Source organism: Lynx rufus, unplaced genomic scaffold, assembly GCF_022079265.1.
Source record: "Lynx rufus isolate CCGP_SWC_20201006 ecotype Redwood Valley unplaced genomic scaffold, mLynRuf1.p SCAF_7, whole genome shotgun sequence".
Classification (NCBI taxonomy): domain Eukaryota; kingdom Metazoa; phylum Chordata; class Mammalia; order Carnivora; family Felidae; genus Lynx; species Lynx rufus.
In genome coordinates this window covers 132,146,736-132,172,628 of record NW_025814889.1, presented here as the reverse complement: position 1 = coordinate 132,172,628, position 25,893 = coordinate 132,146,736, and the positions used below count along the sequence as shown (strand labels likewise).

At 42.4% G+C, this 25,893-nt stretch overlaps 2 protein-coding genes across 3 annotated transcripts in view; both read left to right on the top strand.

Annotated features, from left to right (window-relative positions):
* Window positions 1–4,703, top strand: part of FAM227A (family with sequence similarity 227 member A) — a 77,231-nt gene extending 72,528 nt beyond the window's left edge. Inside the window, exon 18 of the mRNA XM_047065102.1 lies at window positions 4,460–4,703. The gene's annotated coding sequence lies outside the window, so the exon portion shown is untranslated. The remainder of the gene's footprint in view (window positions 1–4,459) is intronic.
* Window positions 4,704–13,444: 8,741 nt separating this feature from the next.
* The window catches only part of DMC1 (DNA meiotic recombinase 1), a 39,341-nt gene continuing 26,892 nt past the window's right edge, over window positions 13,445–25,893 (top strand). For both annotated transcript variants that reach the window (XM_047067153.1, XM_047067152.1), the window contains exons 1-6: window positions 13,445–13,495; window positions 14,101–14,145; window positions 15,049–15,195; window positions 17,680–17,762; window positions 23,287–23,339; window positions 25,490–25,531. In XM_047067153.1, coding sequence (XP_046923109.1) covers window positions 13,445–13,495; window positions 14,101–14,145; window positions 15,049–15,195; window positions 17,680–17,762; window positions 23,287–23,339; window positions 25,490–25,531 — 421 coding nt within the window. The remainder of the gene's footprint in view (window positions 13,496–14,100; window positions 14,146–15,048; window positions 15,196–17,679; window positions 17,763–23,286; window positions 23,340–25,489; window positions 25,532–25,893) is intronic.

Below are 25,893 nucleotides of genomic sequence, written 5' to 3'. Positions count from 1 at the left end.
CTGAGCCATCCAGGCGCCCCAATTTTCTAAGTCTCAGGGACCTGCTGAAAGATATTAACAAGAGAACCACATGATCATACTTGGATCATACTTGGGTTTTAAAAGTCCTGATGGCCGATGAAGCAGTAGAAGGCGCTTTGGCTCTAAAAAGATCCGGGGTTTTGAATCTTTGCCCTGCATCCTCAAGTACCTACTTCTCTGGGTCTGTTTCCTTGGCTGTAAGAAATGTGGATGGTTGCTACGTGTAGCAACCAAAGAGCCCGGCATAGAACCTGTCAATAATCAACAGGCATCGTATTATTGTTTCATAAATCTCCTTACGTTCCCGCATCCGGGACGCTTTGAGCTTGGCTGCCTGAGATCCCTGGCCTAGCCCAGCCCGGAAGGACTCCCTGGTTTTCTGGGCTCTGGAAGGCCGGGTTTCACACCTCTTAGGGCAGGCATAATCCTTCTCACACACCACAGGGCACTGAAACGGTGAAGCTCCAGAAAAGACACAAATTCTCACCTGCGGGGGGGAAAAGTCTCTAAGCTCCTAAAGTTTTGCATTCAGACAGGGCGTAGCCTGGGCCTGAAGATGTCTCCCTAGACCCTTCTCTCAGAGTCGCTAAGGACGGGGAGGGGGGTGGGGGGACGGCAGGCTTTCCAGAGCCTGAAGAAGAGCATGCCCCCTCTTCCTGTTACAAATACTGGAAGGGAAACTGAGGGAAACCGTCTTCGCCCCGTGCTAGGCATAGTCCATGGTCCCATTCAAGTCTAGGAACAGTTCTGTGGGGTGAATTTTATTTTTCCTGTTTTTCAAAGGAGGCCGCTGAGGCTCACCAGAGTTGAGACCCAGGCCCCTCGTGGGTCCCTTTCAAACATCTGTAGCTCATCGTGCTGTTCCTTTGCTTAAAATCTGCAGTTTCTCCTCAAACTCCTGAGGATCTAGGGTTAAAATTCAGTCTTAGACACAAGGCCTTCTCGAGGTAGCCCCACCCCCACTCCCAGCCACCTCTCAAGCCACACTGTGTCCCCGCAGCTATGGCAGGAGGCTGAGCTCTCCTCGGGGTTTAGGGGTACAGTCAGAAATCTACATGTAACTTGACTCCCCCCAAATGTAACTACTAATAGCCTACTGTTGACTGGAATCCTTCCCAATAACATAAACAGTCAATTAATACATATTTTATATGTTCTATGTATTATATACTGTATTCTTAAAATGAAATAAGCCAGAGGAAAGAAAAGGCTTTGAGAAAATAATCAGAGGGGCGCCTGGGCGCCTCAGGAGGTTAAATGACTGACTCTTGATTTCAGCTCAGGTCATGATCTCGTGGTTCAAGGGTTCGAGCCTCACATCAGGCTCTGCACTGATGGCGTGGAACCTGCTTGGGATTCTCTCTCTCCCCCCCTCTCTCTCTGCCCCTACCCTGTTTGCTCTCTCTCAAAATAAATAAGTAAGCTTAAAAAAAAAAAAATCATCAGGAAGAGAAAATACCTCTTCAGTACTGTAAATGTATTTATTGAAAAAAGTCTGCATAGAAGTGGACTCACATACTTCAAACCCGTGTTGTTCAAAGGTCAAGTGTACATTGTTCCTTTCTGGACTGGGAGGTTTGGGGCACACCCATTTTAGAGAAAGCATCTAGTTGTTGTTTTACAGGATTACTGCTCTAGGGAGGGGGAAGAGGCTGGTTTCAAGTGCAAATGGACTGGCAGGTGATCAGATGCTGACCTGCTCTAGGCCTTTTCCTGAGCCCAGAGCCCTGATTCTCCCATGTGCTGCGGGACAGGACAGCCAGAGGTCATACTGCTCTTTGCAGAACCCCGTAAACATATCACCACTCTAAATTCCGGCACCCGAAATACAGGTCTGGCATAAAATTTAAATCTTCAGTATATCTACAAACTTTGGTAACTTCAAGTAACACATAACATGTTAAGAAATTACAACTCGATTACTAATTAATTTTTTTCTTAATTATAACTTTTACTTATTCATTTGTTTTATCACCTTGAGCAATGGTACCCGATAGCATTGTGCTTGTCAGGTCCTTGCTCTGTTCTAAGCATGGTCCGTGTATTGTCTAGTTCCCACAGCATCTCTGTAAACTATGGGGTGTCATTATCCTTGCTTTATAATGGAGGCAACTGAGGCTCAGAGAGGTTTAGAGACTGCTGCCCAGGCTCTTGCATTTGGTAGACAGTACAATGATTTGAAACCGGCAGTCAAACTTTACGGCCTGAGCTACACCCTATATTTTCAAGTTTATTTATTTATTTTGAAAGAGGGAGAAAGTGGGGGAGGGACACAGAGAGACAGAGACAGAGAATCCCAGGCAGGCTCCACACTGTCAGTGCAGAGCCCGACGTGAGGCTCAAACTCACGAACCATGAGATCATGACCTGAGCCGAAGTTAGATGCTTCACTGACTGAGCCACCCAGGCACCCCTGGCCTAACTATTTTTAAGAGAAGTCTTCTTTTTGTTTAACTTTTTTTAAAGTTTATTTATTTTGAGAGACACAGAGCGCGAGTGGTCGAGGCGCAGAGAGAGACAGAGACAGAGAATCCCAAGCAGGCTCCACCCATCAGCTCAGAGTCCGATGTGGGGCTTGAACCCATGAAACCGTGAGATCATGACCTGAGCCACAACCAGGAATCAGGCACTTAACCGACCGAGCCACCTAGGCACCCTTAAGAGAAGTCTGAAGTAAATTTAATATGAAGAAAGTTTTATCAATTTATTTTTTTCTTTTGATTAGAGAAATAGCCACTCATACCGGAATGTAGCAGCATGGTTTGCACCCCACTGGTTTGGGCTGTGGAATGTTTCAGGTTAGGAGGGGCTTATGAATACTATTATTTCTGACATTTTGATATTTTCGAATGTAAGAGGACGGCAACCAACTCAATTCATTTTAACGAGTATTCATTGCTCTTTCCTCTTCCTTAAATATGCTTTAGCAACTTTTTCATGTGGCTAACTCCTACCTGATCCTGAAAGGCCAGCTCAGGCATCACTACCTCCAGAAAGTCTCCCCAGACTGCACTAGTGACTGCCTATTTTGTGTTCTGTGCTTTTCCAAGCTTGCTCCATTGAATATGACCTACTCTAGTGATGGAATTATCTGTCTCCCTCTCTGTACTATAAGTCTCACAAATTCAAGGACCTTGTCTCATTCAGCATTGAATCTTTTGTACCTGCTCCTGTGGCTGGCACGTAGTAAGGATTCAGTGAATTTTTGGTGAAGGAATTAATGATCAGCTACTGTGTGTTTAGCATTCTGCTTCAGTCAATTGCTTATACAAAAAATTGATTTCATTTTAGGACTTGGCCTCTCTATACCCATAAAGTTGGAAATAAATCCTCTTAAAAGCTCATACTGATTTACAAATGTTTCTGTTTTTATTTGAATTAAAATAATACATATTCATCCTTTAAAAATTAAGTAAAGAAGGGGTGCCTGGGTGGCTCAGTCGGTTAAGTGTCCAACTCTTGGTTTCGGCTTAGGTCATGATCTCACAGTTTCATGAATTTGAGCCCCGTGTCCGGCTCTGCACCGACAGTGTGGAGCCCCACTTGGAATTCTCTGTCTCCCTCTCTGTCCACCTCTCCCCCACTCGCGCTGTCTCCGTCTCTCTCAAAATAAATAAACTTAAAAAAAAAAAGGTGGTTATGAGGATTCAATTGGTTAACATACGTAAAGCACTGAGAACAGTGCCTGATGCAAGGTAATATATAAGTGCCTATTCAATTAACTGATTATGGAAAGCATAACGCAAATGCTAATTAACTAATAACTAGTTCTACAAAGCTTGTTACAAAAAATCGCACCCCTCTGGACCTCCTTTGCATTCTCCAGCAACACATTTCCACTTTCTTAACTGATAGTTTTGGTGTTTGTTATCCTTCTAATGTCTAAATACCACGGTGCTCTTTGATTTTTCAGTGTTAGGCATTGTCTGTTGAGTTCCTACCGGGAGTGGTTAAGGACTGGGCTGTCTCTCATATGCACACACTTTCTGTCTCTCATCCTCCCGGCGTTTTTCTGTTGTGATTCGGTTTGGACCACTAATCAGCATTATACCATCAACACAACTGCCGTGAGCCGTGGAGGGTACTATGGTATTTTTGTTTTCTTGTAAAACTTTTTGCTATCCCTGGAACTAAGCCTTTCTCTCTTTTTAATCTGCCTGTTTTCTTGCCTTTTTTTTTTTTTTCTTCATTATGTACTTATCACAGTTTATCTCCACATTTCTCCTTGGCCACCTAAATCTCCCCCCAATACATTCAGACACTTCATAGTCTATCAATTTCACCTTCATTTCCCAGCCTCCTGACCAGTTTCACTCTGGGTGGTTTCACTCTAGACTGTTGATGTAATCCTGGGGACTTAACTTCTGCATTCCCTTCAGCACACTGGTTTTTCAATGTTTGTTTTTAATCTGTTTGTGTCTTTATGATTCATCCACAGGAAGGACACCAAGGAGTCAAAACCAACTCAGAAAAAGGAAGTCAGTTTCCATAACCCCTCACCTTGTAACACACCTGGATGAATCCTTATCCAAGAATTGGGAGAACTTTTGGCTGAAGCCTGCCCATGTTGTTGGGTTTCATCTAAAACAGAAACAACAACAAAAAAATAATACTGCAACACATTTAATCATTCCCAGTCCATGGGACAAAGAATATTAAAGTTCACTTCTCTCTGGACCAAAGTCAGGATTTAAACTGAAGTCACCTCATTCATTCATGCCTTTACCAACTAAATCTTCCACTCACTTAGTAGCAGTAATACTATGGAATACATAATATTATTATATAACACAGTAATAGTAATCATAGGAGAATCATTTATTGAGCACTTCATGACATGCCGAGTACTCTGTTAAGTCCTGCTTTTTTTTTTAACTTTTTTTTTTTTTTTACTTGAGAGATAGAGAGAGACAGAGCATGAGCATGGGAGGGGCAGAGAGAGGGGGAGACACAGAATCTGAAGCAGGCTCCAGGCTCTGAGCTGTCAGCACAGAGCCTGACACAGGGCTCGAACTCACAAACCGTGAGATCATGACCTGAGCCTAACTCGGATGGATGCTTAACCAACTGAGTCACCCAGGTGCCCCCCACCCTTTCTTTAACTTTTTTTTTTTTTTTTAATTCTGTTAAGTCCTGCTTAGACATTATCTTGGTTTACCCTCCTGGTGGCTCCCCCCAGGGTGAGTATTGTTACCTCCATTTCTCCTGGGAGGACACTGGGGCTTGGAGAGCTTGAGCAAATATTCCAGGTGTCTGTTCTCTACCATGCCTGCAGAGATGCATAAAGACGCAGTCCTTGACCTTAAGGGGCACACAATCTGGGAGAGGGGGAAGGATGTATAAACTAACTAATACATTAATGCTTTGCTAGAAATCTGTGCGGAATAAACAAAAAACCAAATCGAGAAAGACTTCACCGATGTTGGGGTTCTTGAGCAAATGGCTAAGAAAGAATTCTTGAGACATCCTTGGTGCAAAAAGGTGATTTTAATAAAGCATGCCAGGACCCGTGGGCAGAAAGAGCTGCCCTGGGGTTGTGAGGAGTGGCTGATTATATAGTTTTAAGTTTGTGGAGGGAGGGGTAAAGATAAAGTAAAGTTACTAAGGAACTTGGAAGCAAGGCTTTCGTGACCTTGAGGGGCTAGCTACTGGTAAGGTAAGGCTACTTTTAGTGTTTAATAAAACATCAAGGAAGTAAGGCAGCCATGAGCTGCTTGGGTAAGGTCACATTTTGCATGTTTCAGGTGTCTATCAGTGGGCTACAAGCTGTGAGATTTAATTTCAGCTACATTTCTCTTGCCTTTGTTCCCCTCACCAACTGAGACGCAGAGGGACAGGGGCCAGTGTGGGGAAGGACCTGTGGCTGGGCTGAGGGGCTTGGCTTTTATCACTTGGGCCTCAGGGCACAAGGGAGTGACCTGATCTGTTAGAGAGGTCTGCCTGGCAGTGCCGCAAAAGGAAAGAAATCAAGCAGATGGCTATTTGCCTAAACCAAGAAGAAAGTAAGTGCGTTCTTGGGACCTAAGGTGTCTCCCACAGATATGCATATTCACTTGAACCCTGAGTGTAATCCTAGGTGACCCCCTTGGAGAATATCCCAGGTGAAGAGATGGAAGAAGGAGTTCGAGCTTTGGCCCCAGAAAATGCAGGGCCTTGAGTCCTGCTTCATAATAGATATAGGACTTTAGACCTAGTAGCTGTGGGGCTTGACCTTTCCTGAACTTACTTTCTTTCTTTCTTTCTTTCTTTCTTTCTTTCTTTCTTTCTTTCTTTCTTTTTTTCTTTTTTTTTTAATTTAATTTTTGTTTTTTTTTTAAATTTACATCCAAATTAGTTAGCATCTAGTGCAACAATGATTTCAGGAGCAGATTCCTTAGTGCCCCTTCCCCATGGAGCCCCTCCCCCCTCCCACGACCCCTCCAGGAACCCTCAGTTTGTTCTCCATATTTATGAGTCTCTTCTGTTTGGTCCCCCTCCCTGTTTTTATATTATTTTTGTTTCCCTTCCCTTATGTTCATTTGTTTTGTCTCTTAAAGTCCTCATACGAGTGCAGTCGTACGATTTTTGCCTTTCTCTGACTGACTAATTTCGCTTGGCAGAATACCCTCCAGTTCCGTCCAGGCACTGTCACAGTGCTTTACACAAGGGAAAAGACGGAAACCTATAGAATTTTCAGAAAAGGGTCCAAAGGCATCAGTCGGTTGCCACACGTAGACATTTTCTTATCCCAGTTGAAACAGACAATATACGGCACTGATGAGATAATTGAATATTTGAATGCTGTCTATATATTTGATATTAAAAGTTATTATTTTTTAGGTGTGCTAATGGTATTATGGTTCTGTTTGAAAAGAGTCCTTATCTTTTAGAGATACATACTGAAATATTTCAGATGAAATTATATGATGTATGAAATTTGCTTCAAGATAATAGAGGGATTGCGGCACCTGGTTGGCTCAGTCGGCTAAACGCCCAACTTCCGCTCGCTCAGGTCATGATCTCGTAGTTCATGAATTCGAGCCTCTTACTGGGCTCTCTGGTGTCAGCATGGGGCCCGCTTGGGATCCTCTGTCCCCTTCCTTCTCTGCCCCTCTCCTTCTCTCTCTCTCAAAAATAAATAGAGATTACAAAAATAATAATATGAGAGGGAGTAAGTGGATGGAGTTATAAGTGAAATAAGATTGGCCGTGTGACTTAAGAAATCTATGGGCGTCTGGGTGGCTCAGTCAGTTGAGTGTCTGACTTTGGCTCAGGTCATGATCCTGTGGTTCATGGGTTCAACCCCAGCCTCGGACTCTGTGCTGACAGCTCAGAGCCTGGAGCCTGATTTGGATTCTGTGTCTCCCTCTCCCTGTCCCTCCCCTGCTCTCTCTCTCTCTCTCAAAAATAAATAAACATTAAAAAAAAAAAAAAAAAAAAGATTGGCCGTGTGTTAAAACTTGTTGAATCTGGGTGATGGAAATGTATTATTTTACCTTTGTATATATTAAAAATTATCCATAATAAAACAATTAAAGGTATTTGCTATGAACTAAATAATTTTTTTGAGATTTTGTTTTATTTTTTTTTTTTAACGTTTATTTATTTTTGAGACAGAGAGAGAGCATGAACAGGGGAGGGGCAGAGAGAGGGAGACACAGAACCCGAAGCAGGCTCCAGGCTCCGAGCCATCAGCCCAGAGCCCGACGCGGGGCTCGAACTCACAGACCGCGAGATGGTCACCTGAGCTGAAGTCGGACGCTTAACCAACTGAGCCACCCAGGCGCCCCTGAGATTTTATTTTTAAGTAATCTCTACACCCAACGTGGGGCTCCAGCTCACAACCCCCTGATCGAGAGTCTCACACTCTACCAACTGAACCAGCCAGGTGTCCCTGAACTAAACACTTTTAAGCATGTTTTCACACATTATTTTATTGCCTTCTCACTATAGCCCTCTGCATGAGGCACAACTTTCCCCATTTTCAAGAGGCCTTTCTTGGATGAAGTTGCCCCCGGCTTTGACTTATACAGTCTTCTCCTAGGTACTCATTCTTGCCCTCTCTTGCCCCCTTCAATCCATTCTTCACACGGCAGCCCAAATACTTCAAGTGTATTAATTTAATTCTCACAACAACTCAGTACTATTATCATTATTGGTTTTCAGATGAGAAAATTGAGGCACAGACGTTAATGTCCCCAAGACTACACAGCTAGTAAATGGCTGAGCTGTACTATGTTAAGCCTGGCTCAGTTGCCACTCCTATGTGTGCTTAAACCAGGCTCCTATAAATGAAAAAAAAAAAAAAATCACATATGAATATACAGGGTCTGCCATATACTGGTCTAGTGGATTGGTTAAGAACATGGACATGGGAGCCAGACTGTGAGCCTTGAGCAAGTTATTTAAACTTGCGATGCCTCAGTGTCCTCATTTGTAAATAAGGGTAATAATAGTCCCTACCTCATGGTGTCTTTGTGACGAGTGGTTGCATTAATCTGTGGAAAGGAGTAAGTGCTATGAGTGTGGACTGTCATCAAATGTTACCTTGAGCTTCTCTCCTTTGCTTCTGAGAGCTGCTTTCTCCCTAGCACCTTCCACTCCAGCAAAACCACTTGCAGTTCCCTAAAAGAGCCTCTGAGTTGCCTCTGCCTTTCCCACCCCGCCCAGCCAGCAAACCCTCACCCATCCTCCCAGCCCCAAAGTTCGGGTCACTACCTCTGTGAGGATCCCGCAGGGAGAGGTTTCCTTGTTACCCGACTGCATGTCTGATCTCTTACCTTGCCCTGTGTGTGATTACCTGTTTCGGTATCTGTCTCCCCCTACTAGACTCAGGGCCCCTAAAGGGCAGAGACCTGTCCAGACCTGTCTTCATCTCCTTCTCCAGCATAGAGCTGGGATCACGCAGTGTTTAATAAATGTTGGTTGAATAAACTGTCAGGAGCATGCCTCTCTGGGGAGCTGTGTGCTGAAGTTGGAAGGTGTTCAAATGTGGAAATAAATCTAAATAAATGAGAAAGCCCCCAAATGACTGGGGTGTGTGTGTGTTTCACTGTAATTGCCTAGAAACTTACCAATCTAGAGCCCCATTAGGGTTTGTATCTCATTTGTTCTTTAAACCCTGGTACTCGGGGCGCCTGGATGGCTCAGTCGGTTAAGCATCCGACTTCGGCCCAGGTCATGATCTCACAGTCCATGAGTTCAAGCCCTGCATCAGGCTCTGTGCTGACAGCTCAGAGCCTGGAGCCTGCTTCAGATTCTGTGTCTCCCTCTCTCTGACCCTCCCCCATTCATGCTCTGTCTCTCTCTGTCTCAAAAATAAACATTAAAAAAAATTAAAAAATAAATTAAAAAATAAACCCTGGTAGTCAACACCTCCCAGTGTCTGACAAGTAGTAGGGATTCAGTAAACATCTTTTGGATGAACTATGTTTAAGGGGAGACGCGCCCAGTGAAGTTCTTTTTGTGTGCGTGTGATGGTCTTTCATTCTTTAGTTCTCTACCAAAGCACTTCTCATATTTGAGCTCTTGAAACTCCCAGAACATATATCCGCAGGCACCAGTTCGAGGAAACCCAACTGCAGACGCTGGGATCATGTGCCTTTTTCTGATTATAAGGCAGTTGTCCACAGAGGGGCACTAAAGTGTAACGGTTTCAAATTCAGGTACTCCCACTGCCTGGTTGTTGTTGTTGTTTTTAGAATACCATAAAAATGACACAAATTTTAAAAATTCTGTATAGAACTTGTGGACTCACTGAAGGATTTGAGACACTGGGAAAGCTTTTCGTCACAACTACTAATTGATACACAAGCTCTGGCTTGCGGGACTCTGCATCTAAAATAGGAAAGTAGCATTTTGGAACCCAGGTTTTTCTGTTTTTGTTTTTTTAATGTGGTCGTTTTTATAAGTCTTTTGTGGCTTCTGGGTTTTGTGTCATATTTAAAAAGATTTTTCTTATTCTGAGATAAAAAAAAGTCTCCTTTTCTTCTAGCACTTTTGTTATTATATTCAGATTTAATTTCTTGATCCATCTGGCATTTATCTTGGTATAAGGTGTGAAGTTTGGTTCCAATTTTATGTTTCTTCCAGATGGCTACCTAGCTGTTCCAACACCATTCACTGAATTCATCATTTCCCCACTGATTTGAAATACCACTGTCATCATATTCAAAATTTTTAGGTGTTATGAAAGGCTACTTTTTTTTTTTTTTTTTGGTCCTGATTTGAGTAGAAATGTCTTCAAGTGTACTTTTTAACTATCCTGCGTTTTGGGCTTAAAAAAAATTTTTTTAAGTTGCATAAAATCATCAGTATCCTATCCAAACATGATTTTTTATCCTCATTTCAAGGATCTGTCATTACCACGCTCATTTCAGTTTCTTTCGGTAAATGTACTGCACACAACCTTCAAATATTATGAACATTTCTCTCTCCCAGCTGTCACTACACCAAACTACATATGTTCTATTTCCCTAAATCATCTTGCTGTGCTCTTTGCAGCTCTACCATTACACTGGATGTCCTCACCTAACAAGTTGTGCAGAAGTTACTACAGTTATTTCAGACGAGGTCACAGGGCGAAAGCCAATGGTCACTACCCAGTTCACCCCAAAACTGGGCATCGGTTTCCATTTAACACGAAGGACAGGTTCTGTTTCTGGAAAATAAGACTTTGAAGAGCTGAGGCAGTTATTTGTTGGCCCTTTCATTTTTTTTTTAATGCTCTTATTTATTTTTGAGACAGAGAGAGACAGAGCATGAGCGGGGGAGGGGCAGAGAGAGAGGGAGACACAGAATCTGAAACAGGCTCCAGGCTCTGAGCCGTCAGCACGGAGCCCGACGCGGGGCTCGAACTCACGGACCGTGAGATCATGACCTGAGCCGAAGTCGGACGCTCAACCGACTGAGCCACCCAGGCGCCCCGTTTGTTGGCCCTTTAAACAATCCACTGGGGGGGGGGCAGGAAATGTCCTATAAAATGCCAACTGCTATTGTGGGAACTTCTTTTTTTTTTTTTTTTTTTTTTTGCTCTTTATTCCTGCAAAATGATTCAGACGCCGAAGGAAAAGCGTCGCCCTGTCCTGGGGCTTGAACTCCAAGAACTGTCCGCACAGATGTGCATCGTAGCCTCCACCTCAGCAGATGCTCGTTCAAATGCTTCCTGACTCTTGTCAACAGTCAGTCACCGTCTCAGGGGAGGAAGACGACGCTGCCAGAGACGGCTGGGCTGGCAAGGAGGCGGCCCTAAAAGGTCTGTTTAGAAGCTGGACCGAAATATGTTTGGCCGCCGTTGTCTATTTCACGTTGCGAGTTAAGTCGCAGCAAAATTCCTCTCCGTCCTGAAAGGGCCTCGAGACGAGAGAGTGTCACAGAGAGAGATTAGGAATGCGGGGACATTGGCTAAGACCCCAGGTTCGACCTCCTCACCGCGGGTCCCCAGTAAGATAAGCATTTTGCCTGGCACCTGTCGCCGAGCACCCCCTCCCCGCCTTGGTTTTCCACCTCGTGACCCTTTCCCAGAGGCCTCTCTCCATCTCGGAACAACCCGCACCTTAGAACCCTTCTTTCTCACAGCAGCCCGCCTTCACCTCAGCGCCCGCCTCCGTGCCCCCACTTTGGAGGCCTCTCCCTGACTTCAGCACTTCCCTCAGCTCGGGGGAGCCCCTCTCCTCAGCACATTTCTCCCCGCCTCAGAAGCCCTCCCTCACCCTAGGGAGCCCCCGCCCCCACCCCCCCGCGAGAGGCTCCTTCGGTAGCCCCTCCTCCCCCATACCTGCCCCGCCCCGGACCCCGCCCACCGAGGGCCGGACCCTCCACCCCCTTGCTCTCTGCCCCCGCGCCTCAGTCCCAGCCGCGTCCGGGGACCCGCCCACCGTGAACACACCCCCTCGCACTCCGCCCCGCCTCCACCCCGGGCCCTCCCCACCGTGGGCCCGCCCACTCCGGGCACGCGCCCGGACTTTCGTCGGTGGGCGCCAAACCCCGCGGTCAGCGACGCGCGGGCTGCCGCTCTCCGCGTTCGGGTTCCGAGTCAGAACCCCGGAGGATTCGAAAGCCCGGGCGGGGGGCGCGGAAGGGATTCCACCTTGAAAACCTCGGGGAGACTGTGGGGTACGAGAGGGGTTTGTGGCAAAAAAAAAAAAAAGAGGGTAAGCGCGTGAAGAATCTGAGGGGAAACCAAGGGTCCGTTTCTTTGGTGGCGCTTGGCGGTCGCCGCTGGGCCCCGGGCTCGTGACTTTGTGCGGCCCGTCCCCGCCCTGGGAGGGAACCGGAGGTGCGGAAAATGCCCGCGGGCGGCGCGGGGGTTTGGCCCTAACCCTGCTTTAAGATCCAGCTCTTCAGCCCATCAGTGGCCACTCGAGAAAGAACTATCTTTTCGTTTTATCAAGGGGGAGAAGACACGGACGATTTTTGTTTTTTTTTTTCCTTCCATGAGCACAGCCAGTGTGGAATTTGTGGTGGTCATATACATGATTTCCCTATCCGGGGACAGTGTTCCAGAAGATTCCTTTTACGTGGTCTCCTCTTTACCTCAGCTATTTTGCTGTTTTAGAGGTATTAGGTGACAGCCGTCATACCTCTCTCTCCCTTCGTGGTTTGTTCCCCTTCTGCTGGACCCCACGCGTGACTCCGATGTGAAGCCAGAAAATGCAATAGACCAAGAAAACGGATTGCTTGGGCTGCACTTCAGTCTCCAGTCATGCCCTGTAGATTCCTGAGATCTTGGAACGAACGCCACAGCGTTAGAGACTCCATGTAGCTGCTTATTGGTATCCTAATATTGGGTACCCACCATAATTGTACATCTTAAAAATAATTATGAAGCTAGCAAATACTATAAAGCAAAATGTGCCTAATGTCTTATGAAAGAAATCTATTGCGAGAGATCCCGTTCAAAATTAGGAAGCGGGAAGGCGTTCATCATCCCTGAGAAAAATAGAATGTATTGACCGAGGGTAGACTAAGTTCTCGGAGCCAGGGAAGATTCAGGAAGAACGACATAAGGTCAACATTCCCAGAGCATTGTGAGCACAAACCTGAAAAGTTAAGTCGCAATGTGCAATACTAACTAGCAACCCAAGACCCACCAAAAAGGCATTATCAGACAGTCCTGATATCTGTGCTATAGGAAATCAAAAGATGAGGAAAAAGTTACCAGTTTTGAGGAAAAAGAGAAGAAACCAAGTCCCCCCACCCTCACATACGTAATGTCAGGGGCCCAGCGAAAAGAGTCAAGGTGCCCAGCGAAAAGATGGGCCAGACCCGTCATTCCAAACCAAATGTTTCCCTAATTGCTCTTCTGGTCCCTGGTGACTTTGAAATGAAGCCAAGGAGGCCTCCGGGCAAAGGCCCTTGTACTGTCTGATCTATGACCGCTTCTTGAATAATATTTCTTTTTTTCCCAGAACTGATTCTTTTTTCTGCTTGCTCACCTTTCAATATGAAGGAGGATCAAGTTGTGCTGGAAGAACCAGGATTCCAAGATGAAGAGGTATGGCTAGAATGTTGAACCGTGTAGACGTGCAGTCAGTCCACAAAAATGAAGTTCCTTCTCTGTTAGCTATTATTTTTAGAAACTGAGAGTGGAAAGAAAGCATAGTTCCAGGGAGAGGCAATATTACAAATATGTGACAACTTGTTTGGCAAGGGATGCTAAGATTAGCTACTTAGCAACTAGCATGAAAGTATTTTAATAACCTAACAACTGGTATGGCCATAATGGTAATCTTTGCATGCTGGTACCCAATAGCAGAGGAAGGAGTTCAAGGTCTGGCGGGGCAGAAAGCTGAGAAGACATATTTTAAAAGAGGTTAAGTGTTGTTCCACGCCTTTGGGTTAAGGTCTTAAAAATCCGGACAGGACAGGACAAAAATATCGGGCTTCCCAGCCCTTTCAATGTTGGTGCACCTTCTAAGTCTATAGCACCGTGTTTGAAAAAAGCATATGGATCCTACCTCGATCTGTTTAGAGAAGTGGAATTTGAGGCATTTTGGAGTGACTCATAATGCTGAATTAACTCTATAAAAGATATGATACAGCTGGATATGAAGAATCAAAGCTCCTTTTTTTTTTTTTTTTCTGTTGCATTTCCTTCAGGAATCTTTGTTTCAAGACATTGACCTGTTACAAAAACATGGGATTGTAAGTATTTTTTCAATGCTGTGTGAAATCCTCCAATTCAGGGTTTCTTAGCTTTGTCCCCATTGGACATTTGGGACCGGGCAGTTCTTAGTTGTGGGGGTTGTCCTATGCATCATAGGCTGTTCAGCAGCATCCCTCGCTCCTGACCCCCCAATAGCACCCCTCTAGTTGTGACAACCAAAAATGTCTCCAGACATCGTCAAGTGTCCCAAGGGGGCAAAATGGACCCCAGTTGAGAACCCCTGGCCCAACGGGAGGTGTTCAGAGCCATCTACCCCTGTTTTCATCAACAAAAAATTCAGTTCTGTGGCAGGTGATTGGAGCAAATGATGATGACAGAAACCAGACTCGGAGTAACTAGATGAATTTCAACAGCAGTTCATTGATAGTAAAACTTCTCTGACATTTTCTTTTGAAGCCCTCACATTTAATCTCTTTCAGTTGGATTGAGAAAATAGGAGCAAGAGAAAATCCTGGCCCTTTGGCGATGTAGCTATTTGCATTCCCCAAGGGTAGAGGGAAAAAAATTTTAATTTTAAAAAGAACATATTCATAATGAAGTTCTCTAGAAGGAAAGAGCTGAACTGAGGGGGCGAACGTGTGATAAATTCGCTAGCTTTTCTACCAACAGACTTTTCTTTTGAATTCCTTGTTACATTGCCATGGTCTCACTAACATTCTCAGGAAATCAGGGCACAGCCAGAACATTTGGCAGCGTGCTGGGTATGTTCTACTCAGATATTTCCAGAACATTTGGCTACATGGTGGGTGGGTTCCACCTGGCTGCTTGTATAAAATTGGCATCGTGGTGGAAGGAGATGGACACAAAAGCACATGACATAGTATGGGAGCCTTGCAAGCTGGCATTTTATCAATCTGCTGCATCCATTCTTTTATTTACAGAATGTGGCTGACATTAAAAAACTGAAGTCAGTAGGAATCTGCACCATCAAAGGGATACAAATGACAACAAGAAGGGCACTATGCAATGTCAAAGGGCTCTCAGAAGCAAAAGTGGACAAGATTAAAGAGGCAGCCAACAAACTTATTGTAAGCAAAATCGATTCTTTGTTGTTTTAGCTTAGAAGGGCCCTGTGAGGGGCGCCTGGCTGGCTCGGTTGCTTAAATGGCCGACTCTTGATCTCAGCTCAGGTCTTGACCTTAGCTCAGGTCTTCATCTCAGGGTTGTGAGTCCGGGACCCAGGTCAGGTGTGAAGCCTACTTAAAAAAAAAAAAAAAAAGGAAGGGCCCTGTGAGACTCTATAGCCTTTCTCATTCAATGCCAGAAACTTCTGTAAATCACAATCTGTTATACTCCTCATGTTAACTTTTTATCACTTCAGTTTCAAAGCAACAACAATTAATTTCTGACAGATTGAGACAGGGGTTAAGAGACTTCAATACTATAACGGCAGTTATTTTTACCACAACTTTCTTTTTTTGCTCTCCTTTTATATTTTTCTCCCTTTCTGTTTCTCTGTTTTAAGTCCTCTTTGGTTTTGCTTTGTCTCCTCAAGTAATATGTCTTTGGTTGTTTCAAAACACTCAGCACAAAAGAAGTTGCACTCTCCTGGTATAAGCCAGTTGGTAAGAGAGCGTTGGGTTAGAAAAAGATTAACAGTGTGGGTTTACCTGTGTACAGTTGAGATAAATACGACCAAGAAAAAAAAATGCTCAGTGAGGCAGATGAGCTAAAGCTAAGCTGAACTTGTACCTTGTAGCTGGTTCACAGACCACGAAAGGCCCATACAGCTAAGAGGTTCCAAGCAAAAACATATACCTTTGACACAACCTTTTGTGTAGAACTTTTGGGGACTGACAGAGACACTAACTCTGGAAACAGGAATGTGTAGAAAGATAGTCACCAAGTCTCTTTGCAAAAGAACAAGGCTCTCCATGTCTACATGTGTATATGAGGGTCTCATTCCCAGCAAGTTCTAGAAGCTCTCTTCACTGACAGCCATTTGGTTTCTTTCCCCAGGGGCAGTGGGGATATGAGAGTGATGATGGTGGCAGTGTGGTCCTGAACTTGGAGAGGACTTAACCAAACTGCTCTGCACCCAGCTCAGTTGTTCTAACTTCTGAGTAAACTCAGGCAGTATACTCACAGGTCAATTCCACAACTGCCCTGAAGCAGTACCCAGAGTTTGGGAAACTGCCACTTGATGGCCCCTAGGCATTAGTCTTTTTTTCTTTGCAAACTAAATCCCTTATCAAAGAAAAGAACCCCTCTCCTTCTTAAGTATCACTACTGTACCTAGAGTCTGCATCCTTTCTTAACTAAAGCTGTTTACTCTTAGAGATTTGAGAGGTACAAGGAGAGAGAAAAGGAAGTTAATTTCATAGTACAGTGGTTCCAAATATTGGTGTGTATCGGAATAACCTGGAGTGGCTTAATAAAGAAAACATAGGCCCGGATTCGTTGAAATAGGATAGGCCTGGGCTTTTTTTTACCTACCCCACCCCCTTTAAGTTCTCCAAAATTTGAGAACCACTGTCATAGTATAAAACATAGAGGGAAATCCATTAGACCATGTCATTAGAGCACATCAGGGCCTAGTCTCACTAGTTCTTCTACTGCATCAGCTATAGCTCATTAATTCAGCAGATAAGTAGTATTCCTACCATGTGAAAGATAATGTCTCCTAAATAGTGAAAACTAGAATTTCTGTGCTCCTTGAAACTTGCCAAGCTGGGGGGGGGGGGGGGGCATGATGCCATTCAATGAAATCAATGGAATCATTTAGTAAAATACCATTCTGCTTTATGACATAAATATACTTCATTTAAACTTTACAGCTACCCTATTAGAGAGACAGTTTCCTTATCCCCATTTGATCCAAAAGAGGAAGTTAAAGTATAGCCAGATTAAGTAGTTTACTCCAAATCATATAACTAGTGTTAGAGACATTTCATTTTTCTTAAATTTTTACTTATTTTGAGAGAGAGAGAGAAAGAAAGAGAGTGGGTGATCAGGGGAGGGAAAGAGAGAGAGGGAGAGAGAGAATCTGAAACTAGCTCCGAGCTCAGTGCCTGATGCAGGGCTTGATCTCACAACTGTGAGATCATACCTGAGCCGAAATCAAGAGTAGGATGCCCAACTGACGAGCCACCCAGGCTCCCAAGACATATTTTGAACCTAGATAGGGTAGCTCCAGAGTCTGTTTTCTTTTTTTTTAATTTTTAATTTTAGAGAGAGAGTACAAGTGGGGGAGAGGGGGCAGAGGGAGAGAGAGAGAGAGAGAGAGAGAGAGAGAGAGAGAGAATCTCAAGCAGGCTCCACACTCAGTGAGGAGCCCACTTGGGGCTTGATCCAACAACCCTGGAATCATGACCTGAGTTGAAATCAAGAGTCAGATGCTCAACTGACTGAGCCACCCAGGTGACCCCAGAGCCTGTTTTCTTAACTATGCTCTTGTGCTGCCTTCAAAGACAAATGAACTGTAGCTTGTATCAAACGATGACTCTGATAATCATGTGAATAGTTTTGGGCAACGTATACCCTTTTGAACCTTTCCTTTTGTCTTTCTGTAGGAACCAGGATTCTTGACTGCCTTTGAGTATAGTGAGAAGAGAAAGATGGTTTTCCATATTACCACTGGGAGCCAGGAATTTGAGTGTGTATCTCATATTTTTTACAACTACTAGACACAATCTTCGGAATATAGTATTTCTTTTCTTGAGTTTGTTTAAAATAGCTTTTTCTTTTGAAGTAGTTTTTTTTTTCCTTCTGAAAGGCTACTGAAGCAAACAAATTCCAAACGATTTGTAGAAGCAGGATTAAATTCCTTATAAGAAATTCAGATCCAAATTATAAGTAGTTTCTGAATCAGCCTGTATTTAAAAACCATTTTGAAAATCAGTTTAACTTTTCATTTCCTTTTCTTTTTGTTGATAAAGGCAATTCCATTTCACTTTGGGTTTTATTTAAAAATCAGTTGTTAGACTGAATATTTTAGAAGAAATAATTCAGGGTTGTTTTTGTTCTTTAGCATCAGCGGTTTTAACTTCCCCTTTTACTTAACTATCTCGTGATTCCTGAGACGTAGTCATCATTTTCCTAATGCAAGTTGACTAGCATGTGTTTTTTTATTTTCCCTACCTTACTAGGCAGAATTACTAATTCATAAATTAGATGAGTGGCTAAGATTTGAACAAAAGCAGTATTTCCACAAAATATTCCTCAAAACCCTGGCCTCACAAGATACTCCAAGAAGAAAGGATTTCATGGTCAAATATTGCATCCAACTAATTGGATGTCTACTAGGCAACTCAGACTTCACAGATCCAAATCCAAACTTCTGATATCTGCCCCAGATCTGTACCTCTGAAAGCCTCCCTCATCTCAGATCTGCCTCTTTTCTGATCCTCAGAACTAAAATCTTGGTGTCATCCTTGGTGCTGTGTTTTTTTCCTTTCACGCCCTAACTCTTCCTCATTAACAGATCCTGATGCTCTACCTTTAACAACAAACCACCCAGTTTCTTCAACAAGTAAATCACAAGGAATCAAAACAGTCAGGAAGAAGACCCAGAGATTAAAAGAGATTTAGAACACCTTTTACCTAATCCCAATATGTGGATTTTATTTGGTTCCTGATTCAAGCACACTATAAAAAATAAGATATATATGAGACGGAAAATTGAACACTTACTAAATAGTTGATATTAAGGAATTACTACTCTTTTAGGTAATAATGGTACTGTGATTGATTATGTTAAGAATAAGAGTATTCATCTTTTAGAGATACCTACTGAGATATTTAGGATGAAATGGTATGTTGCCTAGTATCTACTTAAAATAATATGAGAAGAGAGGGAAGTGGTTGAAGGTTTATATGAAAAAAGATTGACATGAGTTCATAGTTGATAATAGTTGAAGCTAAGTGATAGGTACGTGATGGCTCATTATTATACTGTTTTTGTCTACTTTATGTTTGAGACTTTCCATAATAATGTTTATATATTTGTGTGTGTATGTGTGTGTGTGTGTGTGTGTGTGTGTGTGCAGGAAAAAAGAGGAAATAAAAATTCTCACCACCTCCTCCACTGTTACTGTACTGGTTCAAACTACCTGTTAATATCTCCTCTTGAGTATTATAATAACTTCTAACTTCTCTCTTTCAGACCTTGCTGTTTGTTCTTCACACAGGAGCCAGAATGATCCCTTTAAAAGTTAGGTCAGATCATAACACTTCTCTGCCCAAAACTACTCCAGTGACGCCCGCAAAAGCCAAAATCCTCTCTAACTTCTAATCTAATCTCATCTTTTAATCTTTTTTTAGTTTGCTATGCACAAACTGTACTGACTTCTCTGCTATTCCTAGAACATGCCAGATACTCTCCTGCCTCAGGGCCTTTATACTTACCATTTCCTTTGCCTGGAACACTTTTTCCTCCTGTATCTACATGGCTTGCTGTCATTGCTTTCAGGTCTTTGATAAAATGTCCACTTCTCAGTGAGGTCTCTAATCACTTTATTTAAATATTTAGCCCCCCTGTCTTCATCTTCTGTACTTCTTATCTCCTTTCTGGATCTAATTTTTATCCATACCATTTAATAATATCTGACATACTACATATTTTACTTAAGTATTTATTGCTATTTATTGTCTGTTCTCCCACTAGAATGTAAGCTCCACAAAGTAGAGAATTTCTGTCTTTTGTTCACTGCTTTACCCCAAGTGAATAAACCATCTCTAGCATGAACTAGGTTCTCAGTGAATATTTATTAAATGACTGAATGAATAAATAGTGAATGAAATAAGTTGGTGAAGTGTAGTATACTATATATTACTCTTTTGGAGATTCACAGTGCACACTAGCCTATTAAAGGGTATGAAATCCTACTGTGAAACAAAACACCTCTTTAACTTAACATTGCCCTAAATTTAAAAAATCACAGAATCTTTTTGTTTCAAGTAACAGCTAAGGAAGAGTCTTTGGGAATTCCTACCCCAAAGTTAATTGGTCAAAATCAGGTCGGTCACCAAAACAACTTGACTCAAATAATAACTTGATATTCTCCAGTTGCTCTACCACATCCTGATTTAGGCAACATTGGGCTAAAGAAACTATTACTGTCATAGTGAGTTTTCCGGTGTCCTCAGTATTGAGTTTTAGGCACAGAAAAGATTACTCAGGAACTAGGTTGTTTTTTTTTTTTAATTTTTTTTTCAACGTTTTTTATTTATTTTTGGGACAGAGAGAGACAGAGCATGAACGGGGGAGGGGCAGAGAGAGAGGGAGACACAGAATCGGAAACAGGCTCCAGGCTCCGAGCCATCAGCCCAGAGCCTGACGCAGGGCTCAAACTCGCAGACCGCGAGATCGTGACCTGGCTGAAGTCGGACGCTTAACCGACTGTGCCACCCAGGCGCCCCTCAGGAACTAGGTTTTTAAAAATTAATATTTGACTTATTAACATGTTGTGCATTTTTCCTTGAGCTGCAAGTCCACTTATAGATCCAGCAAATTGTAAGAGGGCTTTGTTTTTAAATTTTTTTTTAATGTTTTTATTTATTTTTGAGACAGAGAGAGACAGAGCATGAGCAGGGGAGGGGCAGAGAGAGGGGGAGACACAGAATCTGAAGCAGGCTCCAGGCTCTGAGCTGTCAGCACAGAGCCCGATGCAGGGCTCAAACTCACGGAGTGTGAGATCATGACCTGAGCTGAAGTCGGACGCTCAACCGACTGAGCCACCCAGGCGCCCCAAGGGGGCTTTCATCACATGGTTAACTAAATTTCCTTAAACATTTTAGGTTATATTTGTGATTTTAATATATTATATTTCCTTTAAGGACTTTATTGGTATAATTATTAAAATTTTCCAATTACCTGAATGTCTTTCTAAATCTAATAAATTAAACTTATAAGTATAATGAATCTTCAGCACTTTTAAATGTTCAGATACTTTGCATAAATTTAGTTATCAACTCATTTAATCAATTAGAGGCTAATCTGTTCTAATAAAAAGGTCAAATTCTCTTAAACTTTAAAAGTTCTCAAACAGGGGCACCTGGGTGGCTCAGTTAGTTAAGCTTCCAACTCTTGATCTCTGCTCAGGTCTTGATCTCAGGGTCCTGAGTTCAAGCCCTGCATTGGGCTCCAGGCTGGACATGAAGCCTACTTAAAATAATAATAATAATAATAATAATTAAAAAAATGAAATTTCTCAAATAATATGTAGATTATTCCCAAATTTAATATGAAAATAGTCATCTGTGGGTGTGAGTTGTGGCTCTATTTTTAAATATCTAGCTTTAAAAACACTATTCCTATACTTAATTCTAAATTTTCCTGAGTTTCACAGTGAACAGTTATGCTACCCAAAGTAATTTGGGGTACCCTGTCAGGTAAACTTTGGGGTTACTTTTTCACCTGATTAAGATTGCATATCAACCAGAAATTTTGTCCTAGATTTTCTAGAGCCACAGCCTTTTAGAATTTTTCTCAAGGTGAGGAGGGACAAGTAAACCTCAATTTAATAGTTTGTAGATTTATAGATCTTCAAATGCAAGCCCTCCAAATGGGATGGTCTTTCAACCCATGGCCTTTAGATTCAAGTTATACAGGTGGTACCTAGATTTTTCTTTTTTTCATTAAAGTACATAGTCCTCATTAAATTTGTGGGTAACTTCTGACATTGCCTCAGTTTACACTTAAATTGCCCTCTTAAACTATGTAAATATAAAATCTATTGGATTATCCATATCTATTAATGCTTTGTCTAATCTGTGATCATGTCTCAAAATTCATGCTAGTATAAACAACGAAGTTTTTAAAAAATTTTTAAAATGTTTATTTTTGAGAGAGAGAGACAGACAGATGGAGCACAAGCTGGGGAGGGGCAGAGAGAAAGGGAAACACAGAATCTGAAGCAGGCTCCAGGCTCTGAACTGTCAGCACAGAGCCCGACTGAGGGCTCGAACTCACAAACCATGATATCATGACCAGAGCTGAAGTCAGACGCTCAACCAACTGAGCCACCAAGGCACCCTAAAACGACAAAGCTTTTTAAAGCGCTCCTTCTGGGTCTTAGTAAACACAATATTTGTTGCATTTAATGAATGAATGACATAATGACTTAACCTTAGGTCTTTTCACATCAAGAATATTAAGTAGGGGCTTCTGGGTGGCTCAGTGAGTTAAGTATTCGGCTCAGGTCATGATCTCATGGTTCGTGGGTTTGAGCCCCATGTCAGGCTCAGTGCTGACAGCTCAGAGCCTGGAGCCTGCTTCAGATTCTGTGTGTGTCTCTCTCTCTGTTCCTTCCCCTGCTCATGCTCTGTCTCTCTCTCAAAAATAAATAAGCGTTAAAAAAAATTTTTTTAAAAGAATATTAAATACACTGAAACATTGGGTTACCAAATAAATGTATGCTGCCAAAATCTGACCATTATTCTCCTAACTGCTAGCATTACCTATAACACCTTTGAATATTTCCTATCCTGACATGTTCTTCATAGAGTGGTTTGTGTGAAATAAACCAATCATGGTGACAGTCAGTGAATTCTCCTAATATCTATTTTACATACGTTTCTCCTTATATTTAAACACTGAATAGTCCCAAGCACAATATGAACAACGCAGTTAATAACTAAGACCGTTTATTCAAGCTTCAATTCAGTTGTAAAGAATGAGACTTAAGGGGCCCCTGGGGGGCTTAGTCTGACTTGGGCTCAGGTCATGATTGCATGGTTCATGAGTTCAAGCTCTTGATCTGGACTCTGCTGTCAGCAAAGAGCCCTCCTGGATCCTGTCTCCCTCTCTCTCTCTCCCCCTCCCCTGCTTGTGTGCGTGCTCTCTCTTTTTCTCTCTCTCTCTCTCACTCTCTCAAAAATAAAATAAACATTAAAAAAAAAAAAAAGAATGAGACTTAAAGCCCATTTCCTATTGGTATCCAGAAGTAAGAACAAGAACAGCAGGGCTTATATGTTGTTTTGTTGATCCACCCTGCCCACATGCAGCAGAACCTGTGGTCTAGACAGGAAGAGTGTCATCCATTCTGCCAAGAATTCCCATTCATGTTAGATGATAGATAGATAGATAGATAGATAGATAGGAGACATATGATATGCTTTCTCCTTTCTTGATATTTCTATTTCTGTTCCTTTTACTAATGCTTACTTTCTATTTCCAGTAAGTTGCTAGGAGGTGGAATTGAAAGCATGGCAATCACAGAAGCTTTTGGAGGTCGGTAAAACCTTCGTATTTTGTTATATGAAAAGAAGTACACACACATACATACATATATAATTAAACAAATAACAATTAGTAAACTGTATCTATTTTGAAACTTATGGTGAAGTCTCAGTTATACTACAGGATCATTCTGGGCAGCAATTGAAACAAATTCCAACGTTAACAGATAGGTCTGGTTGGCGTTTGTCCTCTTTTTCTCTGACTTCCCTAAAAGAGTAGACATTTTTTCTATCATTCCTTCAAAAGGTAGTTGAATACTGGGATCAATTTTATTTCTAGGATATGCATGTTCCATGAACGTAGAGAGTAGATTTTTTCTTCCCTGATCATATCTTCTATTTTTCTTCAAAACAATTCATGCATAGCTATTTTATATACTATGTCTGGCAATTCCAGTATCTGCAGTCCTTAGGGGAACCAAGTCGGTTTTTTTGTTGTTGTTGATGTTTCTGTCGATGTAGAGAAATAAATCTGGTTTTTGTTATTTCTGTTGACTGTCAGTCTTACTGGCTCACTCCCTTGTGTATTTACTGATATTTGTGACCTTATTGCCTGATTTTGATCTATGGGAGTTCACTGGACCTAAACTGGTGCATGGGGAAGTTTTTCTCTAGAAAGGATTTGCTTTTGTTGGGAAGTAGGGCATGCCACCAATCTGAGACTACTTCAGCTTTCCCTAAGAGGATCTCAGTGTAGTAGGAGGACCTGAGGCTCTCCTTCCTTAGTAGTAGGGTCTTAAACTTTCATTTATATGACTAAAATGAAAAAACTCAGTATTTTTTTTCCCTGTGTAGTGAAAACCCAGTTCTTTCCTACTGTGTATTTTTTCCTGTGAGTCTCCTTTACTGCTCACACAATACACTTGACTTCTGACACTTCTGGTCACCAAATATATGGATGTTTTCCCCCACAACAGTAAGCAATTCTTGGATACCTGCAGGGTATCTAAGAATTCAACTCAATTCTGACACAATCTACCCAGAGATAGCATCAGATTCCATATGTTTACTAAGGGCTCAGTCCCATAAGAATCCCCTCCCCACCTGTCCCCTGCCTTCAGATGCCATTCACAAGCCCAGGTTATTACCTGCTTCTGACCAACCAGCTGAAGATCCAAGATTCCAACATCCGCCCCCGCCCCTGGGGTTGATTAATTTGTTAGAGCAGCTCACAGAACTCGGGAAAACACTTACTTACATTTACTAGTTTATTAAAGATATGCTAAAGGATATGGATGAACATCGAGAGGGAAGAGATGAGTAGGAAAAGGTATGAGGGAAGAGGTGTGGAGTGTCCATGTCCTCTCCAGGCGTGCCCCTCTTCCAGCACCTCCATGTGTTCACCAACCCGGTAGCTCTGTGAACCCCATCCTGTTGGGACTTTTAGGAGGCTTCCTCACACAGGCATGATCAATTATTAACTCCACTTCCAGCCCTTCTCCCCTCTCTAGAGAAGGAGAAGAGTGCTGAAAATTCCAACCTTCTAATCATGGCTTGGTCTTTCTGGTGACCAGCCCCCATCCATCCATCAGAAGCCATCAGGAGTCCACCCAGAGTGGCCTCATTGAAACAAAAGATGCTTGTAGTGCTCTTACCACTTAGGAAATTACAAGGGTTTTAGGAACTCTGTGCTAAGAACTAGAGGGCAGAGACCAAAATATATATATATATTTTTTTTCTTTTTCTATTATCTCACAATGATTAATCAATCCTAAGGAAAACTTGGTTTAAATAATTTTTTTTTCTAAAGGACAGTTCTGTGAACAAATACCTTTAAAATGTTGTTTTTACTGGGGTGCCTGGGTGGCTCAGTTGGTTAAGCATCCAACACTTGATGCTCAGGTCATGATCTCACTGTTGTGAGATCCAGCCCTGTGTCAGACTCTGTGTGCTGAGCATGGGGCTTGCTTGGGGTTCTCTCTCTCCTTCTCTCTCTTCCCGCCGCTCAAAATAGATAAATGTTTTTTAAAGTTATTTTTACTACTGGTATTCATATTGTAGAATGCACCCATGACATACTAGTACTTTATATGTAAGTTTTGATAATTGGAAAGAAAATCATACTCGGAGTCTGTATTTTATTCTTTATGAAAACATCTAAAAATGAACTATGTGGTTTTTGTTTTTTTCTGTATTTCACAGAATTTCGTACTGGAAAAACCCAGCTCTCTCATACCCTCTGTGGTAAGGATGTACAACAACAATAACAATAATTATTGTAGCTATCACATACTAATTTTATTTTGTGCCTGGTACTTTATATGATCTCATGTAACCTGAACAAATTTGCAAGGAAACTAAAGCTCAAGAAGGTTAAGTAAACTGCCCATCGTTACACAAATATCAGAGCCAGTCTTTGAATGCGTTAATGGTATATGTGCTGCACTCTGAACACCTGAATGGAACCAGGGAGGAAGTGAATAGGTATATGAGGGTTGATGGTGGAGAGAGGCCCTCACTGTCTCCATTTTTCCCATTTCATCTTTTCTGTATTCTGTTAACAAAAATGTCACAAAATCAGCTGAGACCTAGAATCTCTAACTTTC